This window comes from Ananas comosus, linkage group 16, assembly GCF_001540865.1.
Source record: "Ananas comosus cultivar F153 linkage group 16, ASM154086v1, whole genome shotgun sequence".
Taxonomy (NCBI): Eukaryota; Viridiplantae; Streptophyta; class Magnoliopsida; order Poales; family Bromeliaceae; genus Ananas; species Ananas comosus.
The window spans coordinates 10581167-10600497 of NC_033636.1; the positions used below are offsets into that span (position 1 = coordinate 10581167).

At 43.6% G+C, this 19331-nt stretch overlaps 4 protein-coding genes across 10 annotated transcripts; 2 read left to right on the forward strand and 2 right to left on the reverse strand.

Annotated features, from left to right (window-relative positions):
* LOC109722200 (protein ALP1-like) lies at window positions 685-3034 on the forward strand. The gene has a single exon (XM_020250137.1). The coding sequence runs from the start codon at window positions 938-940 to the stop codon at window positions 2642-2644; it is 1707 nt and encodes a 568-aa protein (XP_020105726.1). The 5' UTR covers window positions 685-937; the 3' UTR covers window positions 2645-3034.
* On the forward strand, window positions 3641-8997 carry LOC109722203 (peptidyl-prolyl cis-trans isomerase CYP57). Of its 7 annotated transcripts, none has more exons than XM_020250143.1 (10): window positions 3641-4053; window positions 5148-5271; window positions 5358-5459; window positions 5703-5812; window positions 5916-6057; window positions 6585-6819; window positions 7134-7173; window positions 8000-8198; window positions 8359-8505; window positions 8593-8997. In XM_020250143.1, the coding sequence occupies exons 1-10, from the start codon at window positions 3656-3658 to the stop codon at window positions 8731-8733; spliced, it is 1638 nt and encodes a 545-aa protein (XP_020105732.1). In that variant the 5' UTR covers window positions 3641-3655; the 3' UTR covers window positions 8734-8997. The 7 variants fall into 7 exon arrangements, with proteins under 7 accessions (XP_020105732.1, XP_020105730.1, XP_020105731.1 ...); XM_020250145.1 differs by having other exon boundaries at window positions 3834-4053; window positions 5093-5271; window positions 8003-8198; window positions 8593-8733; XM_020250141.1 differs by having other exon boundaries at window positions 8359-8997.
* On the reverse strand, window positions 9081-13419 carry LOC109722201 (U-box domain-containing protein 52-like). The gene is made up of 9 exons (XM_020250138.1): window positions 13001-13419; window positions 12704-12810; window positions 12059-12180; window positions 11749-11949; window positions 11251-11602; window positions 11041-11142; window positions 10490-10918; window positions 9602-10393; window positions 9081-9503 (listed from the first exon to the last, which is right to left on the reverse strand). Exons 1-9 carry the CDS (start codon window positions 13173-13175, stop codon window positions 9435-9437), a joined length of 2349 nt encoding a protein of 782 aa, XP_020105727.1. The 5' UTR covers window positions 13176-13419; the 3' UTR covers window positions 9081-9434.
* LOC109722202 (conserved oligomeric Golgi complex subunit 8) lies at window positions 14004-19074 on the reverse strand. Its single transcript, XM_020250139.1, has 12 exons — window positions 18779-19074; window positions 18523-18675; window positions 17937-18085; window positions 17486-17563; window positions 17259-17352; window positions 16896-16970; window positions 16424-16720; window positions 15992-16059; window positions 15798-15852; window positions 15528-15666; window positions 15082-15266; window positions 14004-14708 (listed from the first exon to the last, which is right to left on the reverse strand). The coding sequence occupies exons 1-12, from the start codon at window positions 18950-18952 to the stop codon at window positions 14415-14417; spliced, it is 1761 nt and encodes a 586-aa protein (XP_020105728.1). The 5' UTR covers window positions 18953-19074; the 3' UTR covers window positions 14004-14414.

Here is a 19331-nt window from a genome sequence, read left to right on the forward strand (position 1 = left end):
ATTAGGAAAATAAACTAGGCTTACATAATGAAGACAGTCGGGGCCTCCGAAGAAAAAAAGTGATATATATTTTAACTTTTTTTTTTAGATAGATAAAAGTAAAGTTCACTATATTTCTTTTTACCCCCGTTTGGTTCGGGATTAAGGGGTGAAATAACCCCTTAACCCCGAAGTTATTCTCAAATACTCAATTTGGGGGGTGGGGTTAGCTAACCCCATCCCACCCCACCCCACAACTTCAACCAAATAAAATACTATTTTACCCACTATCCTTCTTATCCCTTCTACTGCAACCAAACACTATTTTTCTTAATCCTGGACTAACTCCAACCCCCAACCAAACACAAAAAATACTCTAACCCCACCTTAACCCTGAACTTAACTCTATCCCTAGAATAACTAGTTTTTTCTTAACCACGAACCAAACGGTAGCTTTAGAAATGAACTTGCTAGAAATAGGATATTATAGTGATACGCCCGGTGCAGGCAATATTTTTGCCGTTTTCTTGGTTAGCGCGTGAGCCGCGGCTTACAGGAACGCCCCAGCTAGTCAGACCCCACACCGCATGGCGGTCTCTTTCCTTCCGTCGAAAGAAAGATTCATCCGTCTTCCAAACCGCGTCCACACGGTATTCCCCCGCACCACCTAAACATATAAAACCCTCCCTCCCCCCCACCCTTTCCTCACCTTATCACCCACACCGTTCACACTAGTCGTCCCCCAATCGCACTCCCCCTATCTCCCCATCCTATCACCATCCGAATCCGCCTCCCCACCTTTTTTTTTTTTTTTTTTTTCTTCCTCCCCTCAACGCCTCACCAAACGCACGATCCAATAGTCAGAAGAACTGATACTGTTATTATTCTTAGTAGTAGTATTAGTATTTGTAGTAGTAGTATTATTATTATTGTTGTTATTATTATTATTATTATATGAATGAAAAGCCAAACCCCTCCTCCACCTCCCAATCCTAGCAGCGTCACCACCGCCCCTCTTCATCAACTCCCCTTCGAAGACGACTTCGCTTATTACTATTCTATCCTTCAAGACCCCCCTCCTCCCCCCTTGTCATCCGCGGCTTCTCCCTTATTCGCCTCCGCCGATACCGCCATGCCGAAGCGGCGGAAGCGGATAGGAGACGAGAACAGTGGCGGCGGCGGCGAAGGAGGGGCCGCGGATGATGGGAATAAGGTTGATTCTAGGAAGAGGAAGAATAGTAGCGGCGGCGGCGGTAGTAATCATAGTAATAAGAAGCGGTCGATCGCGAAGCTACTCACCTCGATCGCGGCGCTCGACGCCCAGGACGAGTCGGATCGGCGCGAATCGGACGAGTCGGCGCGGCGGGATCTCTCGCTCCTCGAGTCCAACCACCACCAGAAGACCGCGGCGATGCTCGACTACTACTCGCGGCTGCGGGACCACTTCGACGAGCTCGACGACTCCGACTCGCTCCGGTCCCAGCGCGCCCGCCTCGCCGCCGCGTCGTCCGCCGCCGCCGCCGCGGCGGCCGGGGAGGCGGAGGCGGAGGCGGAGGCGGGAGAGTCCTCGCCCGGGCGAAGTTCGCAGGCGGGGGGGGCGGGGCCTCACCCTCGGCGGCTGTGGGTGAAGGACCGGTCGCGCGCGTGGTGGGACCAGTGCAACCACCCGGACTTCCCCGAGGCGGAGTTCCGGCGCGCGTTCCGGATGGGGCGGGCGACGTTCGACATGATCTGCGAGGAGCTGGGGTCGGCGGTGGCGAAGGAGGACACGATGCTCCGCGCGGCGATCCCGGTGCGGCAGCGCGTGGCGGTGTGCGTGTGGCGGCTGGCGACGGGCGAGCCCCTGCGGCTGGTGTCGAAGCGGTTCGGGCTGGGGATCTCGACCTGCCACAAGCTGGTGCTGGAGGTGTGCTCGGCGATCAAGACGGTGCTGATGCCCCGGTTCCTGCAGTGGCCCCCGGACCCGTCGGCCATCAAGTCCCGCTTCGAGTCGCTGTCGGGCATCCCGGGCGTGGCGGGGTCCATGTACACGACGCACATCCCGATCATCGCGCCCAAGATCAGCGTCGCCGCCTACTTCAACCGGCGCCACACGGAGCGCAACCAGAAGACGTCCTACTCGATCACGGTCCAGGGCGTGGTCGACCCGGACGGCGCCTTCACGGACGTCTGCATCGGCTGGCCCGGCTCCATGCCCGACGAGCAGGTGCTCGAGCGCTCCGCGCTCTTCCAGCGCGCCGCCGCCGGCATGCTCAAGGGCTCGTGGATCGTCGGGGGCCCCAGCTACCCGCTCATGGATTGGGTGCTCGTGCCCTACACCCACCAGAACCTCACCTGGACGCAGCACGCCTTCAACGAGAAGGTCGGGGAGGTGCGCCGCGTCGCCACCGACGCCTTCGCCAGGCTCAAGGGCCGCTGGAGCTGCCTGCAGAAGCGCACCGAGGTCAAGCTGCAGGACCTGCCCGTCGTCCTCGGCGCCTGCTGCGTGCTGCACAACGTCTGCGAGATCCGCCGCGAGCAGTTCGACCCCGACCTCCGCTACGACCTCGTCGACGACGAGGTCGTGCCCGACAACACCATCCGCTCCCCCGCCGCCAAGCAGGCCAGGGACAACATTGCGCACAACCTGCTGCACCACGGCCTCGCCGGCACCGCATTCTTTTGATCACCTCTCTCTCCCTCTCTCTCTCCCTCCCTCCCTCTTCCCCCCCCTTTTCCCTCCCTGCCTCCCCTGCTTCTTTCGATTCCAAACTTTTACAAACAAATTAACTACGATTCCATCGTTCGGAAGCATTAATAATTGTGGGGAACAAGGCGAGGGGGCGTGTATAAACTATAAACCATAAAAAAGCGTCCCGGTCGTGCACTGACTGGTAGAGAGTAGGAGATTTTGCTTAGATTAGATTAGACACGAGGATTGGATTGGTGATTGGGATTTTCTTCCTTCTACTGTAAGGTTGTAATGATTTTGGATATTATTATTACTATTATTATTGTTGTTGTTGCTGTTGTTAAAATTGGTTTAATTCAACACATTTGTTGTATTTTTCCTGCATCGATCTTAGTCTTTTTATTTGCTATGTGGCATTAATTCATAATCTTAAAAATTCTGTGAAATCATTGCCGACCGAGCATGGATTACCTTCTATGGAGGAATCAATTCGCGGATGAATATACACATGTAGAACTGAAGCTTCTTAGTCCCACCGAATGAATGGCTTCAATCAAAAGCTCGCCATGATGATTTGCCGAGAGAGAACAAAATTTTTGCTAGGAAGATTCTGGGTAATAAATGGCTCGCGGCGGGGACAGAAACACAGTTCTTTTTGCAGTTTTCGTCCTGTCCCAAAATGTTAGTATCACGGGGGTAGTTTTGCATAACCGCAGCAATTCGTAGATGTCGTACTCGTGAATTAAATTGGAAGAACCGCAAGGGTAGTTAGGAAAACAATGTGAATTGGACATTATTTTCGAGAGGTATCTAATCTTTCTTATAATTTGGACAATCTCAATCATTAAGCAAATACGATATGTAATTTTCAAAAGATCAAATCACTAAACTTGTAGGCAACGGAGGATCAAATCACTAAACGTAGTAGTGTACTAGTGTGGGGTTAATTTTTTTTTATTTTTTTTTTCTAAAAAAGATCAAAAGCATTCCGAGCTGCAATAACACATGACAATAACCTTTTACGGGTCCAAAGAAGAATTGAAATCGCTCGAACCGACTCGAGTCGACTTGACTCGAACCACTGGTTATTGGTTCGACCACATACATCGTACGTTCTTATATTCTTCAATTCGAGTAGGGGCTGGGGCTCGGAGAGAGAGAGAGAGAGAGAGAGAGAGAGAGGATGTCGACGGTGTATGTGCTGGAGCCGCCGACGCGGGGGAAGGTGGTGGTGAGGACGACGATGGGGCCGCTGGACATCGAGCTGTGGCCGAAGGAGGCGCCCAAGGCGGCGCGCAACTTCGTGCAGCTCTGCCTCGACGGCTACTACGACCGCACCATCTTCCACCGCGTCATCAAGTCCTTCCTTGTCCAGGGCGGCGACCCCACCGGCACCGGCACCGGTACCTTTTTCCTCCTTTTCCGCTCCCTATCCTTTCCTTTTCTTTCTTCTTTTTTTTTTTCCGTCAAACACCATGGGAATCTAATTCACTGTTAGAAGCACAAATTTTTGATGTTTTGGGAATTTTTCAACAGGGGAGGAGGGGGCGATGGTTTAGGAGTTTTTCAATAAATTTTACTGCTTATGTGTTTTGCTGCTCGGATTGATGTTGATTTCGAGCTCTAATTTTGCTTAGTTTCATCGCACTCCGTGGATACTCTTTGAAGCGGGTTGCGGTGATTTTTACTGGTTGTTGATCTGATATTTTTTTGATCTCTTTTAAAAAATTATACTAGGTTTTGCATGTGGCCATCTCGAATTTGGGATTAGATTGCCTTGTTGGTGCTAGGTTTTGTTCAGCGGCCCGAATTCAAGTTGATTTTGAGCTTTACTTTTGGTTAATTTCATCGCACTCCATCGATTCTCTTAGAAGCGGGATGAACCAGTTTTTATTGGTTTTTTCTTTATATATATATATATATATATTCTCGTGATTTTTGACAAGTCATACCAGGTTTTGCATGTGGTCAATCTCGAATTTGGGATTAGATTGCCTTGTTGATGCTAGGTTTTGCCGAGCAGTCCGAACTTATATTGAGTTTGCCCTCCAATTTGCCCTGGAAACTTATGATGCAGGATTAGATAGTTAGATTTGGCCAGTATATGGCGTTATGCCTTGTTGTTTTTGAACAATTTAGATGTAAAAGATAAAAACATTGTGTAATTTTCATACTGCAGCAAAAATTTTGGATCATATGTTGAAACTTTTTTACCAAAGAAGAAGGAGAGTAATATTTTATGGAAAATTGTGATGACACTCTCAGATCAAGATAATGTTTTGCACTTTATAGGCTGTTTTAAAAGTTGTGTTTGCGCAAATTTATTCTTTTGAGGATTATACAATGGTCTCTCCGAGTTACTTTAATATTTCCTCAATATTGCTTAATTGAAATTTTTATATTAGCTGCTGCCAAATGAATTGACAGCTTTCCAACTTGTAGGTGGCGAAAGCATCTATGGAGCTCCGTTTGCTGATGAATTTCATTCTCGTCTCAGATTTAACCATAGGGGTTTAGTTGCATGTGCAAATGCTGGTACACCTCATTCAAATGGAAGCCAATTCTTTATATCACTCGACCGTTGTGATTGGCTTGACCGGAAGAATACAATTTTTGGAAAGGTGCTAATTTTTCCTTTCCTTTTTCTTTTTTGCTTAGAATCATCTAGTAATGTAAGTTGTTGTTTAACCCTTTCTAGTGTTTGCAGGTCACAGGAGATTCCTTATATAACCTTTTGAGGCTGGGAGAGGTTGAGACTGATAAGGATGACCGACCATTGTATCCCCCTCCAAAAATCCTCTCTGTCGAGGTACCTTTTTTTTTTTTCCTCATCAAATTTCAACTCATTGCATGGACTTTGAATTTCTAGTTATACAACTGCACAGAATATTAGTTGCTTATCTATAATTGTTCTTTTCAGTTCTCCAGATGTTTGAGAGTCACCATCCCTTTTATATTTATATTTTATTTTAAAAAAAAGCCTTATGATTGATTAGTTTTTCCTGGTGCATAATTTCCAAATATGCCCCCTTTTTTTTGTTTGTTTGATCAGGTATTGTGGAATCCTTTTGATGATATCATACCGAGACAAGTCATTGAGAAGTCTCACTCTTCAGCCAAAGCTGATGCTGAGGGACAAAAACAGAAGGCAAAAGCAGTTAAGTACGTATATCTATGCCTTTTTATTACAAGAGTTTCTTAATGGAAAAGAAAGAATAAAAGCTATAAGAGATCCTACTCCTATTGTAAAGCTTTTACATTGCAGGCAGTTAAATGTGTTATCTTTTGGAGAAGAAGTAGAAGAGGAGGAAGATGAGGCAGAAACTATAAAGGGCAAGATCAAGAGTATTCATGATGTATTAGATGATCCTCGTTTTCTGAAAGAAGAAGCGGGAAAAGAACCATTGGTGCGAATTTTGTTCTCTAAAGTCAACCATTCGTTCCTGTTATTTATTTGTTGCATAAATATTTCCTTGTTCATGAAGAGAAGTTGTTAGAATTATTTTTCTGCCAATAAAATTAAATTTTATTCTTCGTCCCAGGAGGCAGCATCTATATCTGCTGCCATAAATAGCCAATGTAATTGTGGAATCCAGATGGGAAAATCAGTGGTACAGAGGATAGGAGATTGTCAATCGTTATGCAACATAAAGAACCATTTACTGCATGAAATGAGATTCAGTATTTTTTTCCCGTAGGAATAAACCGCAAAATGATAATTTATTTGCTTATTTATCTTTGACAACTGGATAATAGGTTAGTTTGAACTCTATGCTGCTATCTTTGCTGCTGAAAATAGCTATTGCAGAACTAGCTGTTCTTCTGGCTTATTTCTATATGTTAGAATCAGCTGATCTATGTAATTTATAGTTACTGGTGTGTTGTTTCAATATGCTAAAAGAAGATTCTATTGGAAATCTTTACCAACCTGTAGACTGTGGAGGAAGTGGAAAGGAAAAAGGGTGCTATTTTATCGGTGAGAGAGGCTTTAAGCTCAAAAAAAGGCGACTCCAAAGACTCGGAATTTAATTATCAGGAAACTGATGATCATAGTGATGAGGATGCTGATGATGGTGATGAGGCTAAATTTGATGCACGGATGCGCTCGCGAATTCTAAGAAAGCGGATGGAGATGGGAGATATTACTACTCGTGAAAAGCTAACTGCTGGTAGCGTATGTTTTCTGAATTGTCATTTTGTCTTCTTAACTTACTTTCCCAATTGAATTTGAATCTGCTGTACCATGCAAGTTTTGTTTTTAAAGCGGGGGAAAAAACTTGCCCTTGAACAATTAAACTTTTTTTACTGCATTATTTTAAGCTTTGGGTATACTATCAGGTTTACTCCCGTGCTATTCTTGTAACTTCTGACAATAGCATCCTTAATTGATTTTCAGATCAAGTTCCTAACTTTACACTTCATAGACACACTACTTTTGTCACTTAGTTTGAATATCATGTAAGTTGGTTTGTTCTCATTGCAGATAAATCGATTCGCAAGGATTCTGAGAGGTCAGCTACAAGGTATTATTCCAGTTATCAACAAAATTACATATTTTTCTTGTTCATCTGTTTCCTTGGAACTATATGCTTATATCTTAATTGCTATTGCTTATTCATGATATCTATGGAACTTATACTATCTCGCCATTCTTCTGTTTTTCATTTTGTTATAGTTTTTTCTCATGACGTAATGGTGGATCCCATTTGTCTTAGTTATGTCAATTAGGGTTCAACATCATTAGTTATAACCGAACTAATTATGCTGACATCGACCATGTGTTGAGATTTAAGAACATTTAACTTAGCAGGCATACGTACTAGGAGAACATGCATTTCTGCTTGTAGGTAGCTCAAAGACCAGAAACATTTTCTTCCTATCTGTAGGCGTCTTCAAGCAACTTGAAGTTAATCAGTTCACGAACTTGCCGTTTTAATTTTGCTGCACCTTCTCTGGCAACATGAATGAGATATATTAATCATTATGAAAGTAGGGCTTGTGCCATGGTTCCAAGAGACTATGGGTCTTTTTATGCTTCCTATGCGTGACTGAGATAGTCTGCCCGTTCAACTTTGTATTTGTAAAATAACTCTTATTTCTCTTATTTGTAAACCCTAAACCCTATTTCTCTTGTTTGCAAAGTGTGGAAAACAATAGTACAAGATTAACTAGTATTAGAGGAATGGCTATATATGGAATTATATTTTGTTAGTAAAGAGGAGCTGCTATCCAAGTTGCTATACTGTTAGATCTTATTTGCTGATTCTTGTTACAGATATTTTTAATTTTTCCTTGTGGCACTGCTTCTAATAATTTTCTTTTAAAAAAAAAAAATCTGTTCCCTCTCAGTAGAGAGATTGATGGTTCTGAGCATCAGATCTCCAACAAGGGTGAGAAGCTCTCTCTGAAGAAAAAAGGTATTGGATCGGAAGCCCGGGCTGAAAGAATGGCCAAAGCAGATGCTGATTTGCAGCTACTTAGTCACGCGGAGCAAGAAAGACACATGCAGAAGCAGAAGAAGCGCCGGCTTCATGGTCGTGAAGAAGATGTATGTAGACAATTTCAGTTACAATCATTTTATTATGTACTAAAGATGTCTATCTTTCTCAGCCTTTTGCCAAGGAAAAAAAGGATGAAAAACATTTGTATTTGATTTTTTTTTTTTTCCTCTTTGAAAGTCAAAACTTATCGGTGTTCATTTATCTTAGACACTATCGAAGTTGGAGAAATTTAAAGCTGCTTTCTTCAAAGAGATCCCTGCTCCTAGTACTAGTAACTCGAGGGGTAAAGAGGAGGAAGATCATTCAGGATGGCACACGAACAGGTTGAAATTTATACCTGAGCCTTCTGAAAAGGTAATCTTAGTTATTCTCCCTATCTCTCATACAAGTGATCATTTATATCAGATAATAATTTATGATAAGCTGATAAACATTTTCCAGAATGGCATGGCTCGGAAAGATGATCCGAATGACTATGTGGTGCACGATCCCCTTCTTGAAAAGGGTAAAGAGAAGTTTAACAAGATGCAGGCGAAGTTGAAGCGAAGGGAGCGTGAGTGGGCAGGCAAATCTCTTACTTAATCATCGCAGACAAATCTCTTAATCATCAAATCAAAAGGGACCAGTCTCCTGGTAGTTGTAATTTTTGTAACCTTAGATAGTTTTCCAACTAACATGGCTTTGTTTAAGGGAGTTGTCATAGTTTATTGCGTAATTACTACCTCTGTGGAAGCTCTCCTGTACAACTTTTCGCGTGATTATCTGAAGTACTAATTCTCTGTATTCTTGATCCCGGATTCTACAAGAATTCGGGATTGATGCCAACATGTCACTATTATAGTTCAACCTTTAAATGTATGAATGAATGATTCCTCTCCAAAATTCCGTGGTTTTATGAAAAACATGAATTGTGATTAAACCTCCATAAATAATCGAACGAGTTCCGGTGTTCATCATTTTTATGCGTGCGGTGTTTTCATCCCATCATTTTGTCAGAACATAACAAGGATGCTTCAGTACAGATTTAGTACTTCTGCAAGGAATACAAGTTAGGCCACCACCTTTAACGCTTCTTCCTCTCACTGTGCATGGCTTGCAAAAGAACAACACAAGCTTACAAGCATCGTGAAACAGTGGCAAGTAAACAAAACTTAATTAAGCTCGACGATAGCCAAGTTATTACATGACATTATTGGCAAACCCTCAATCCCCTTCAATGCACAAAACCACCCACTTTTCTCTCCTAATCATTTGTGTTTTCTCGGTGGTACCACGACAATCCTTCAGCTTTCGACCGTATCGACCGCAGACCTCCAAGGCACGCCGACAGACGGAGTGCTCAAAGCCTTATCCTAGTTTCGAGTGACAAACAAAAAACAACAACTTAAGTTCAAAGCTTGTATTAGTACTTGATGTATGTCGATGAAACCATAATTGCGCAAAAACTTACCTGACCGATCATCGAACGCGTCTGTTGATTCGGATTACTGAAGGTCTGAGATCCACTGCTCATGCTGCTACCGGTGCTGCTGCTGATGCTGTAACCCATTTCGTAGGCGTGTCCCAGATTCCTCAACCGATTGAGCTCGGGCAAGACTACCGTGCCAAGATCCGGTCGGTCCTTCCTCCTCAATTCACTACACTTCAGGGCAAGCTTCGCAAACCCAAGAGCCTCCTCGACCGGCCAGTCCGTCACCGTCGGATCGAGGATCTGCTCAAATGTGCCGTTCTCGATCGCCCTCTCGACATGGTGAGTTACGCCCATTGGCGGCTTTGCGGTGATGATCTGAAGCAGCATTACTCCTAGAGAATATATGTCCGATTTTATACCGAGCATGCCTGTCTGCTGGTACTCCGGATCGATGTAGCAGAAGGTTCCGGCAGTAGAGGTCATGCGATACTGCGTCACGTTGTTCGCGACGGCCGGGGGGACCAGCCTCGCAAGGCCTACGTCGCTGATCTTGCTTACGTAGTTGCGGTCCAGAAGGATGTTGGCGGGCTTCAGGTCGCGGTGGACCAGAGGTTCTGGCTTGGCCTGGTGCAAGAAGAGAAGCCCGGTCGCGATCTCAGCTGCGATTTTGAATCGGATGCTCCAGGGAATTGGAGGAGTTTTGCCTCGGCGAAAGAGGCGATCCTCTAAGCTTCCATTGTCCATGTACTCGTAGACCAAGCATCCGTATTCGGGGCACGCGCCGAGGAGCAAGACCATGTTGGGGTGCCTTATGCAGCTGAGTACCTCGACCTGCATTTCGTTTTCGGTTATATCCACTTCAGTGAAGTGTTCTTGGAAATTCAAATATACAATCTCGCTTTAGAATGCAGATAATTTCATCTCTACCTCTTGCTGGAATTGTTTCCTTCCTTGCGCGGCATCTGGCCTCAAAACCTTTATGGCCACTGGAGTGTGATCGAGTGATGCTCTATACACCGGCCCGTAGCCGCCTTCGCCGATCTTCAAGTTCTCCGCGAAGTAATCGGTGGCTATCTCGATCTCATCGATGCTGTACTTCCGATAGCGGATGTCGTTCTGCGCCAACGCGTCCAACGCCCGCATCTTCTCTTCCATCTCGCGCTTGGCCTTCATCTCCGCAGTCAGTCTCCTCTGCGCCTCGAGCTCCGCGATCCTTTTTGCCGCTTCCGCTGCTTCGAGGGCTGCTCTCGCCTTGGCTTTCTCCATCTCTGCCAGCGCTAGGGCCGCCTCCTCCCCCTGCCGCGCTTCTTCGAACTTTCGCGCTTCTTCGATCTTCCACTGGTGAAGCTCTTTGGCCTGCAACATAGCTTTAAGTCAAAGTTTTCATACATATGTTTGTGCAAATTTTCCTTACACAACCAGTATGCTCTTACTATCTGACATAACGATAAATGTGATAGATCAAAACCAAACCTCACCTTCTGTTTCGCCGTAATTGCTTCCTTGCAAGCATTGTTGTACATGTCCATGGTCTGCTTCAGTTCAAGCTTCAGCCTTCTCATCTCAGCCTCTAAGTCGCGCTGTAACAGTTACCGCGAAACCAGAGTTTTACATCGCTCGTTCGGCGAAGGATTTTGTAAATGCATGTCATACAAATGGAGCTTGATGCTTGGCTGATGTGTACTTACACCAGAGACTGGAGAATGGGAACCCTTGGGGCTGTCAGACTGATTAGATAGAAGTTCAAGAGAGTCCCCGAAATCCGCTGACTGGAATCTGGTGCCTCCTTGGAAATCCAAGTCGTCGTCGGAGGAGTCGCGGGAGGTCATCGGCCTAGTCGGGCGGTACGAGGGCTCGATGCCTTCCAAAAGCATGTTGGTTGGTGCTGTTCTTGCTCCGGAGAGGGGCCGATCCCTCGACGGTTGTCGCGCATGCTCGCCGATCCTTTCGAAGGACCTTCTCTCCGGTGCAATTGGTTGGATTTGTGGCAACGGCGGCGGAGCTTGTTGCCCTCTTAAGCTTCCCCTTGTAAATGGTGTTCTGGATTGTTTCAGACACAGGAAGTTTTGTTGATATGTAAGTTCGTTAGTTTTGTTGACACCCATTTTGCTTTTGAATTGAGAATCTACGACGCTTCAAGATATGTTATATATGATTCCAAAATTGATGCATGAAATGAAACTTACTTCACAGAGTCATCAGGATCAGGAAGGTGTTGTTGCATGGGCCCAGGTAACGGCGGCTGCCGAGGCGGTGCAGCATTAGCCGGTGCGGGACTTTTCGCCGACCTCACCGTCACCGGCTTCCCTTTGGCTATGACATAAACCGCGCAGAACTCCGGCGCACCTTTTATCACATTTGTCGCCACGTCAGGGTTCCGGAATTTCCTGCATGATTGGAACAGCAGTTGCATTTTACGCAGTCTCTAGAAAGATTCAAGAGATCTAGAGATAGAAGGGGAGAGAGAGAGAGAGAGAGAGAAAGAGGGAGAAAGACTTTGTGAGTGCATTTCGATTGGAGGCGCCAACAACAAGGTTGTGGATGTTGCAAGAGGCAATGTAGTCAATGAGGGCCTTGGAGACATCAACATCTTCAAGAACCACCTCATTCATCTGCACCTGCAAAAGTAACAGCAACAATCTCTATATTGAGTTTGATAGCCATTTTAATTTTGTTTTCACATAATTGGTGTTTATGTCTAGTGGTTCGCTTACATATATATATATATATATTGCAGAATAAAAATCAAAGAACAATGTGATATTTCACATTGTTTCTGTTATCTACTCAAACTCTAATCTTAATGCATTAAGTACTGTTAGAATTGCAGGGTCATAATTTATCTTTAGGAAATGCGGGGAATTGTAAGCGGAGTGATCAACTGATCATTAATCGGGCCATTCTAATCATACAATTCCCAGGCAAAAATGTCACCTCCAAAGCTGAAATAAATTTTCTGGCTAATATGGAAGAAACCAAACAATTAATCTGATGGATATTCAGCATATATAACTTGTCGTAATTAATTGTTACCACATTAATTACTTGCAGAATCATAAATCTATTATAATGATATATGTTAGTCAACTTTATGCTCATATATATCAGGGTTGTGATTGATCGCCGCACATACGCACGTACCCCTTTCCGAGCGCAAAATCCTCTGTAGGGAAGGAACAGCTGCCCCATGTCGGCCTCGAATTGCTCTCTCGCGGCGACCTGCGTGGTCTCCGCCATGGCAAATCCATCTACATGCACGTCCCCCACCACCCCCCCCGAACGCAAAAAAAAAAAAACAAAAAAAACATCACCGAATAATGCTCGTAATTGTCGTAGGAACTACAAATTTACGAACGTATGTATGCATGCATGGAAAGCATGCAATCCGTGCATGCGACGCTGATACGATCGACGACGAGATAGGGGAGGGGCACCTACGGGTGAGAGCGTTGCGGTTGGTGACGTGGACGAGCGTGACGCTCTGGCTGCCGACGAGGAGGTGGTCCACCGTCCATTTCACCGCCTGCTGGCTGGTCTTGTCCCGGTCGATCGCCACCGCCGTCAGAGACGCCGCGGTTGCTGAGCGGTTGACGTCATCGGTATGCGTATGCATTTTAGACCCTCCGAGGAGGAGAAGAAGACGACGACGACGGCGGCGACGTTTTCGACGGTAAAGGGCTTGGATGAAGAGAAGGGTAGAGGGGAGGATAGAGGGGAAGAGAGAGAAACGGCACCGCAATGGTCTCTTTCTCTCTCTTCCTCCTCCTCTTCTTCCGCCACCATAACCATCACCACCACCACCACCACCACTACCACCTCCGCGTCCCTCTTTTAGGTTTCAGGCCAACTCAATGGAATGAGGACCCACCTCATGCTATTATTGACGCGGGTGGGTCCTTGGACAGTTGACTGAGAAAAGAAGGAAAGCCATTAAAAAAAAATAGCCCTTTCCTCCCACGTTGTTCGGTCATGAGAGTTGACTGGTTCTACGAATTAAAAACCCCAAATTAATTTATATAATATATAAGTGCAATTTAATTTAGTATTTTGAGTCGAAATGCTTGGAATCGAGTCATAATAATAAGATTACAAAAGAACTCACAAGAGAGAGTATAGTTTCTGCTTTGTTTTCCTAACTTAGATGATTATTTTGCACCTCATAATTGTTTAAAGATAATTCTTTTGATTTCAGCGGCAATTAGTAGATATTGCCCAATTCACTGCATCATGATTGAAGAGCAATACGCCATCCTAGAGGTACTAATAATATAGAGTGCACCACAAGTAATGAACAACCAAGGAGTATATGCAGCAGGTAAGTTTAGTCCTTAGCATCTCTATCAATTTTGACTCTTGTGGTTCTATCTTCATCTCCCAACTTCAGAAAGGAAAGAGAAAAAAAAAAAAGAAAAAGAAAAAAAAAAGGAATGCAAGAAAATCAGAAACACAAGGAATTATTTGCATTGACAATCAAAATATCAGAAACACAAGCTCTCTACAAACATTTTGAATTTCCTCCTAAAAGAATACAAATATTTTGAGTTTTCATTTACTGTACCGTTCAGAGAGTACAAATTAACACCAGACAACAAAAAATAGAGTTTTCTAGAAATGCTAAAAGTATGCTTGAGAAAAAACTGAAGCTTCTACTCAATAACATACAGCAAGGATAGTGCAACAGGTCCAACCGACGCGGCTCGGATCAGCTATGAAGGTGATCTCTGTGAAACTCAAAATCTTGCTAATAACTGATCCCATAAGAAGATATATCTGTTTGAAAACCTATCGCGCAAAGAAATCCTCATTGATAACAAAACTTTCCAGGCTTGACAATCGAATCAACAGGACAACATCACGTACTGCTTTCTGTTTCCGTTCGTGAGAGTGTTGTGTCTGTTTGAGCAGTATCTGCCACCTCTACTTTTTGTTCATCAGCCAAAGGCCCATTATCAGCAATTGATGTATTGCCCCCATTATCTACAAATTGTTGCTTTTCTTCAACATTGTCTACCGAACTGTTGGTTCTTGCAGGAGGTATTGTTATTAATCGACCGACACCGTTGAACAAACTTCTGGATTCTATGATTAAGGTTGCTCCGTTGGGGTAACAGCGACCAAAACAAGTTGCACAGTAAGGAAAGGCAACCTAAAAGTTTCAAATAGAATCTCATCATGATCTGTTTTAGAGCATCTTGTTTTCTACATATTGGAGCCTAAAAAAGATGATATATTGCATAAATATCAGCGTAAGTTGGTATTTTCCATTAGTTTTCCATGAGTGCCCATGAAAACTTCGCTTATTTGTGTGCATGCCCTAGCCAGACTATTTATGCAAAAATGATTGTTTGCATGTACACCCTGGGGGCATGACTGCGACGAGACACGATTTGCAGGGCCACATAGGCTAATACCAACTTTACCGGGGATTCCATTTCACATATTTAAGAAGTATGCAAAACAAAGAATCCATAATAAAAAACGAGAAACTAAAATTCAGGGGAGGAAAAGCTATGGCTAACCTCAATAAATGCCTGACAAAGTGAGAGGAAAAGAGTGGACTCGTTTCCACGCAACATTCGCATAGCATTGTATTGAACAAGAGAGTCAGAAACAGCCTGTAGTCCCTTGACGACCTCCTGAGCGAGGATGTGCTTCAAGCTCACAGGAGCACAGGGCCTTAGCTCGTTCATAGCTACTGAAAAACCTGTATTAAAATGAGACGGTGAAATAAAATGTTTGCTGATTGTGGTTTGTAATACAAAGTCATGACTTAAAACTAAATCCCAAGATAAGGAAAGAAAAAGCCAGTGGGTTATATCATATTATTCAAGATTCACCCCGTTTCTTCTATATCTGTTGACAAAAAATTAAAATATGCTATCCAACGAGTGCATAAGCCATGACAGAAAACTGTAATTAGGCTTAATTATTACCAGCATCAACTGACAGAAAATATAGAAGTTACCATTAACAAACACCGCAAGAGGTGGATGCTCCATTAGAACAGAAGGTGGGCTAACATCATCCTGGGACTCATCAATGACTCCATTTGTAGCAAAGCCAACGGACGGCATGGGAACCCACCGATGTGAATCTAAGATAACCTAATATACACCAAATTGATGAGTAAAATTATTAAAAATTTGGTAGTATTTATTTTTTTATTCCTCCTGATTACGTCAGCAATTCTATGATGAACATTAAGAAATTGGGTGGAACTCTAGGAAAGACAAACCTGAAAATTCTCAACCGCTGTACTCATATTCTTCGAGAATAAGTTAAAAACTGCACTGTAAATTAGGAGATAATATCAATTGGATTAGCTATTTTAACTAATTATAACATGCTATTTGATGAACAACAAACAGATAAAGAAGAATATGGCCAAGTAACATGCTATTTAATATAAATCAAAAGATAGTAATTTACTTTTCAAAAAGTGGTGGAAGCAAGCCTCGGAAGTCCAATCCGACCAAGCCAAGACCCATTGCACAATACTGTAGAAACAGGGCGAAAAAAGGTAACTAGAATGAGTAAGCCTCTTCCAACCTGAAGCAGCAAGCTCTCAAAAAACATCTGCAACAAAAGAAATCACCTTGCAAATATGCAATATTGCACAAACATCCCTGAAAGGATTGTATTTGCCTGCGTGCCCCTACCATGGTTTCTCCGAACTCTGAAGAAACATTTCCATATATTTCTCTTAAGAAATATTTCAATATATAAAACCATGAGAGGCACGAATACCAACAAATACCATTTCCAGGGCATGCACAAAATAGCAACTCTGCAGGGCATAATTTCGCCTATATTAAGATGTATATATCCAAATACCCTGAAAAGCAATAGGTAAATCCTCACCATGCACTGATCGAGGATATTGGAAAGCGATCCACCTTCAGTAATTTTTGGGAGCATGGCTTCAAGAGTACTTAGATGATTGCTGATTTGATGCATAGCCCAACTGAAAAGAAGTCCACCATCGTAGTTCTCCTCACTTCCAGACTTATCATTGTTAAATATGGCTCGGTATTGATTAACAACATCAAATAGATGCATCCTGTGGCAGTTCACCATTCCTTTCAGATAGTCATAAACGTTCCTCTGGTCCAAGTCATCAAGGATCCCAGATAGCCATGCTTCTCTGCACCTCAAGAACTAGATGTTGAACTAGATGGTTAGAAAAATTATACTGCAATATCATTCTTTCCGTTTCCCTAAGCAGCTTTATTTAAGTAAAGCAGTAGTTTAGATGTAAAGCAGCCTTCTAAAGAAAGTTTCCAAAATATATGGTGTTTCAATAAGAAGTTAACTAAAACAAACTGGGCGATACCTGCAAACGCAATTCAGATTCATTGAAAACTCCTATACGCCGCAAATGTGCAACAATACGAAGACATTCAGGCAACTGTACACCACCAGATAACGACAAATTCAATCATGTTTATACAACAAACAGTAATCTTACATGTACAAGCATCATTTTACAAGAAAGTAGTTTCACAGTAATCCAACAGTAGGTAAATGTTACAGGCAACAGGATAGAAACAATGCAGTACAGTTAGCAACTCCAACTCATATCTCCCCACCCACCCACCCCCAGCGCATCCTAACCCCCACACCCCACCGAAAAAAACAAACACAACAAAGAAAAGAACCAAAATAAATAAATAAACAAAATCAACATCAGTTTTACCTGGATGTTAGATCGAAGCTTCTGAAGAAGATGTGAGAGCATAGACTGTGTGGTCTTCCTCACGTCTGCAGCTAATGCCTGAATGACAGGTAACCTTGATTCCACATAACAAATGCTAGCAATCATGATGGAATCTATAGCTATGGCCACAAATGTTTTTCTCTAAATTTTTTTGTGCAATTCAAGCAAATGGAAACCTAGCCTAAATATCACAAAGAAGGGCTTACTCAGAATGTAATTTTGACAATTTGCTAACAAAAGCTTCCAAGTCAAGGGCCTCATCATAATTGCCATTGCGTATACATCTGCAAGTAGAAATAATAGATGTCAAGGTAAAATTTTCCCGAGACTCGATAGCAGATCTAAAACAAATATTGTACAAGCAAACTGAGCACTAGAGATCTAAAAGTCTTCATTATCCTAATATACATGAACAGGCTAAAGAGTGCATCCAAGCAAAGTTAAGAACAACTATCGTTACTATCGCCAACTAAGTTCTCAGTCAGAACTCAGAAGTAATAAATAAGAGTAATCAAAACTCCAATATGCAAATATGCCAACAAAATCCTTCAGGCATCTTTACAGCACAATCATGAGAAGAACAGTCACTAAAGCATAAAGAATATAAACAATTTACAAGTTCTAAGCAATATACAATGCTACGAAAAGCGCACATACGTGTCCATCAATTGGGGAATTTCAAGCAGGTCGAGCAAGGTCGTGTGATTGGCCAGTAGCGTCTGATTAAGCTTCCGTTCCTCCAAAATCTGCTGTGCAGATTCGAGAAACTCGGAGCAACCAGATGTAAGATTTGGAATCTCCTCTATCTACATTAAGAAGGTAGTAATGCGGTCAACATCTGATTAAAGAAATTAAAATACAGCCTTAATTCCACTAAAAAATGTTTGATCGTGCTTAAGAGATAGTAGTATACCAAAATAATGGTTACACCCTCGGCAGATAAGATATCACATGTCACAAGATTGAGAAGCGTCGGGAGGAACAAGCTACTATCGTATACAGGAATTTAATTTCATGAATAGGCATAGTCGACAATTTCGGGTTTTTTTCTATTTCTAATTAAAAACTTGGTGCAGCAACACCTTTTCTCCCAAATCACTTCCTATTAACAATTAATTAGAAATTTTAGTAGCCGAAGTTCTCCAAAAAGGCAACTCCGATCCAGCAGTTTGCGGAGATCTCCCAAATCAAAGTTCCAAACAATTTGAACTCAAATACAAAAACAGATCCATAGAAAGCGTACCAGAGACTCCAAATGCTTGTCGAAATCCTCGAGCTGATTCCTAATGAAGGAGAGGGATTCGGAGGCGGCGATGAACGCGCCGTAGTTCTCCACAGCCACCTCTTGCATCTGTCGCCTGATCCGCTCGGCATCCACGCGGAGAAGCTCCGGCTCCTGCGGTCCGATGAAGAGAGATCTATTGCGATTCCATATAGAAGACGAGGGATCGAACGATGCGAGGAGAGAGATTGGGGAGACAGGGATGGGATCGGTTTACCTTGTGGAGGCGCTCGATGGAGAAGGAGAGGAGCTCGGAGACGTAGGGTTGGTTCGAAGCGCCGGCGAGGGGGAGGAGCCCGGAAGCCCCCATGGCGTCGTCGTCTTCTTCAACTCCTCTTCCTCCTCCTACACCTACCAAGGGTGGTGACAGATTCCTCTTCGCGATCTCCATGTGAAATGGTTCGCGAGATCGGAGACGAAGATGGAGTGAGATCTACGAGAACCCCAACGACTCCCAAAGCAGCGACTCGACTCTCGCAGAGGACACGAGGCGTATGGAGTCTATGGACTATGGTCTATGGACCGCATGAAAGACACGGAGTGCGGGCGTGGTACTGAGTAGGCTCTGCTATAAGATTGGAGAAAAAAGATTGATGGAATCAAAGCCGTCCACTCTTTTATCTGACGATTAGGCCTCTATACAGGGCCAAGTTTAGGCCAATACTGGGCCTGGCCCGTTAGCGTAACCAGGGACCATACTTTATTTCTAGAATAACTATAGTTATTAGGGCTGGCCCATTAGTGCCACATGCATTAATAATTGTTTATGT

Excerpts from the sequence above, each read along its gene's own strand:
- LOC109722203 (XM_020250141.1), top strand. The coding sequence starts at position 3,656 with ATGACAATAACCTTTTACGGGTCCAAAGAAGAATTGAAATCGCTCGAA. Across the intron at positions 4,054-5,147 it reads CCCCACCGGCACCGGCACCG|ATTTAACCATAGGGGTTTAG; the intron begins GTACCTTTTTCC and ends TTCTCGTCTCAG. Across the intron at positions 5,460-5,702 it reads CAAAAATCCTCTCTGTCGAG|GTATTGTGGAATCCTTTTGA; the intron begins GTACCTTTTTTT and ends TTGTTTGATCAG.
- LOC109722202 (XM_020250139.1), bottom strand. The coding sequence starts at position 18,952 with ATGGAGATCGCGAAGAGGAATCTGTCACCACCCTTGGTAGGTGTAGGA. Across the intron at positions 18,676-18,778 it reads CCATCGAGCGCCTCCACAAG|GAGCCGGAGCTTCTCCGCGT; the intron begins GTAAACCGATCC and ends ATCGGACCGCAG. Across the intron at positions 18,086-18,522 it reads ACAAGCATTTGGAGTCTCTG|ATAGAGGAGATTCCAAATCT; the intron begins GTACGCTTTCTA and ends TTCTTAATGTAG.
- LOC109722200 (XM_020250137.1), top strand. The coding sequence starts at position 938 with ATGAAAAGCCAAACCCCTCCTCCACCTCCCAATCCTAGCAGCGTCACC.
- LOC109722201 (XM_020250138.1), bottom strand. The coding sequence starts at position 13,175 with ATGCATACGCATACCGATGACGTCAACCGCTCAGCAACCGCGGCGTCT. Across the intron at positions 12,181-12,703 it reads GATTTTGCGCTCGGAAAGGG|GTGCAGATGAATGAGGTGGT; the intron begins GTACGTGCGTAT and ends TTACTTTTGCAG. Across the intron at positions 10,394-10,489 it reads GGAAACAATTCCAGCAAGAG|GTCGAGGTACTCAGCTGCAT; the intron begins GTAGAGATGAAA and ends AACGAAATGCAG.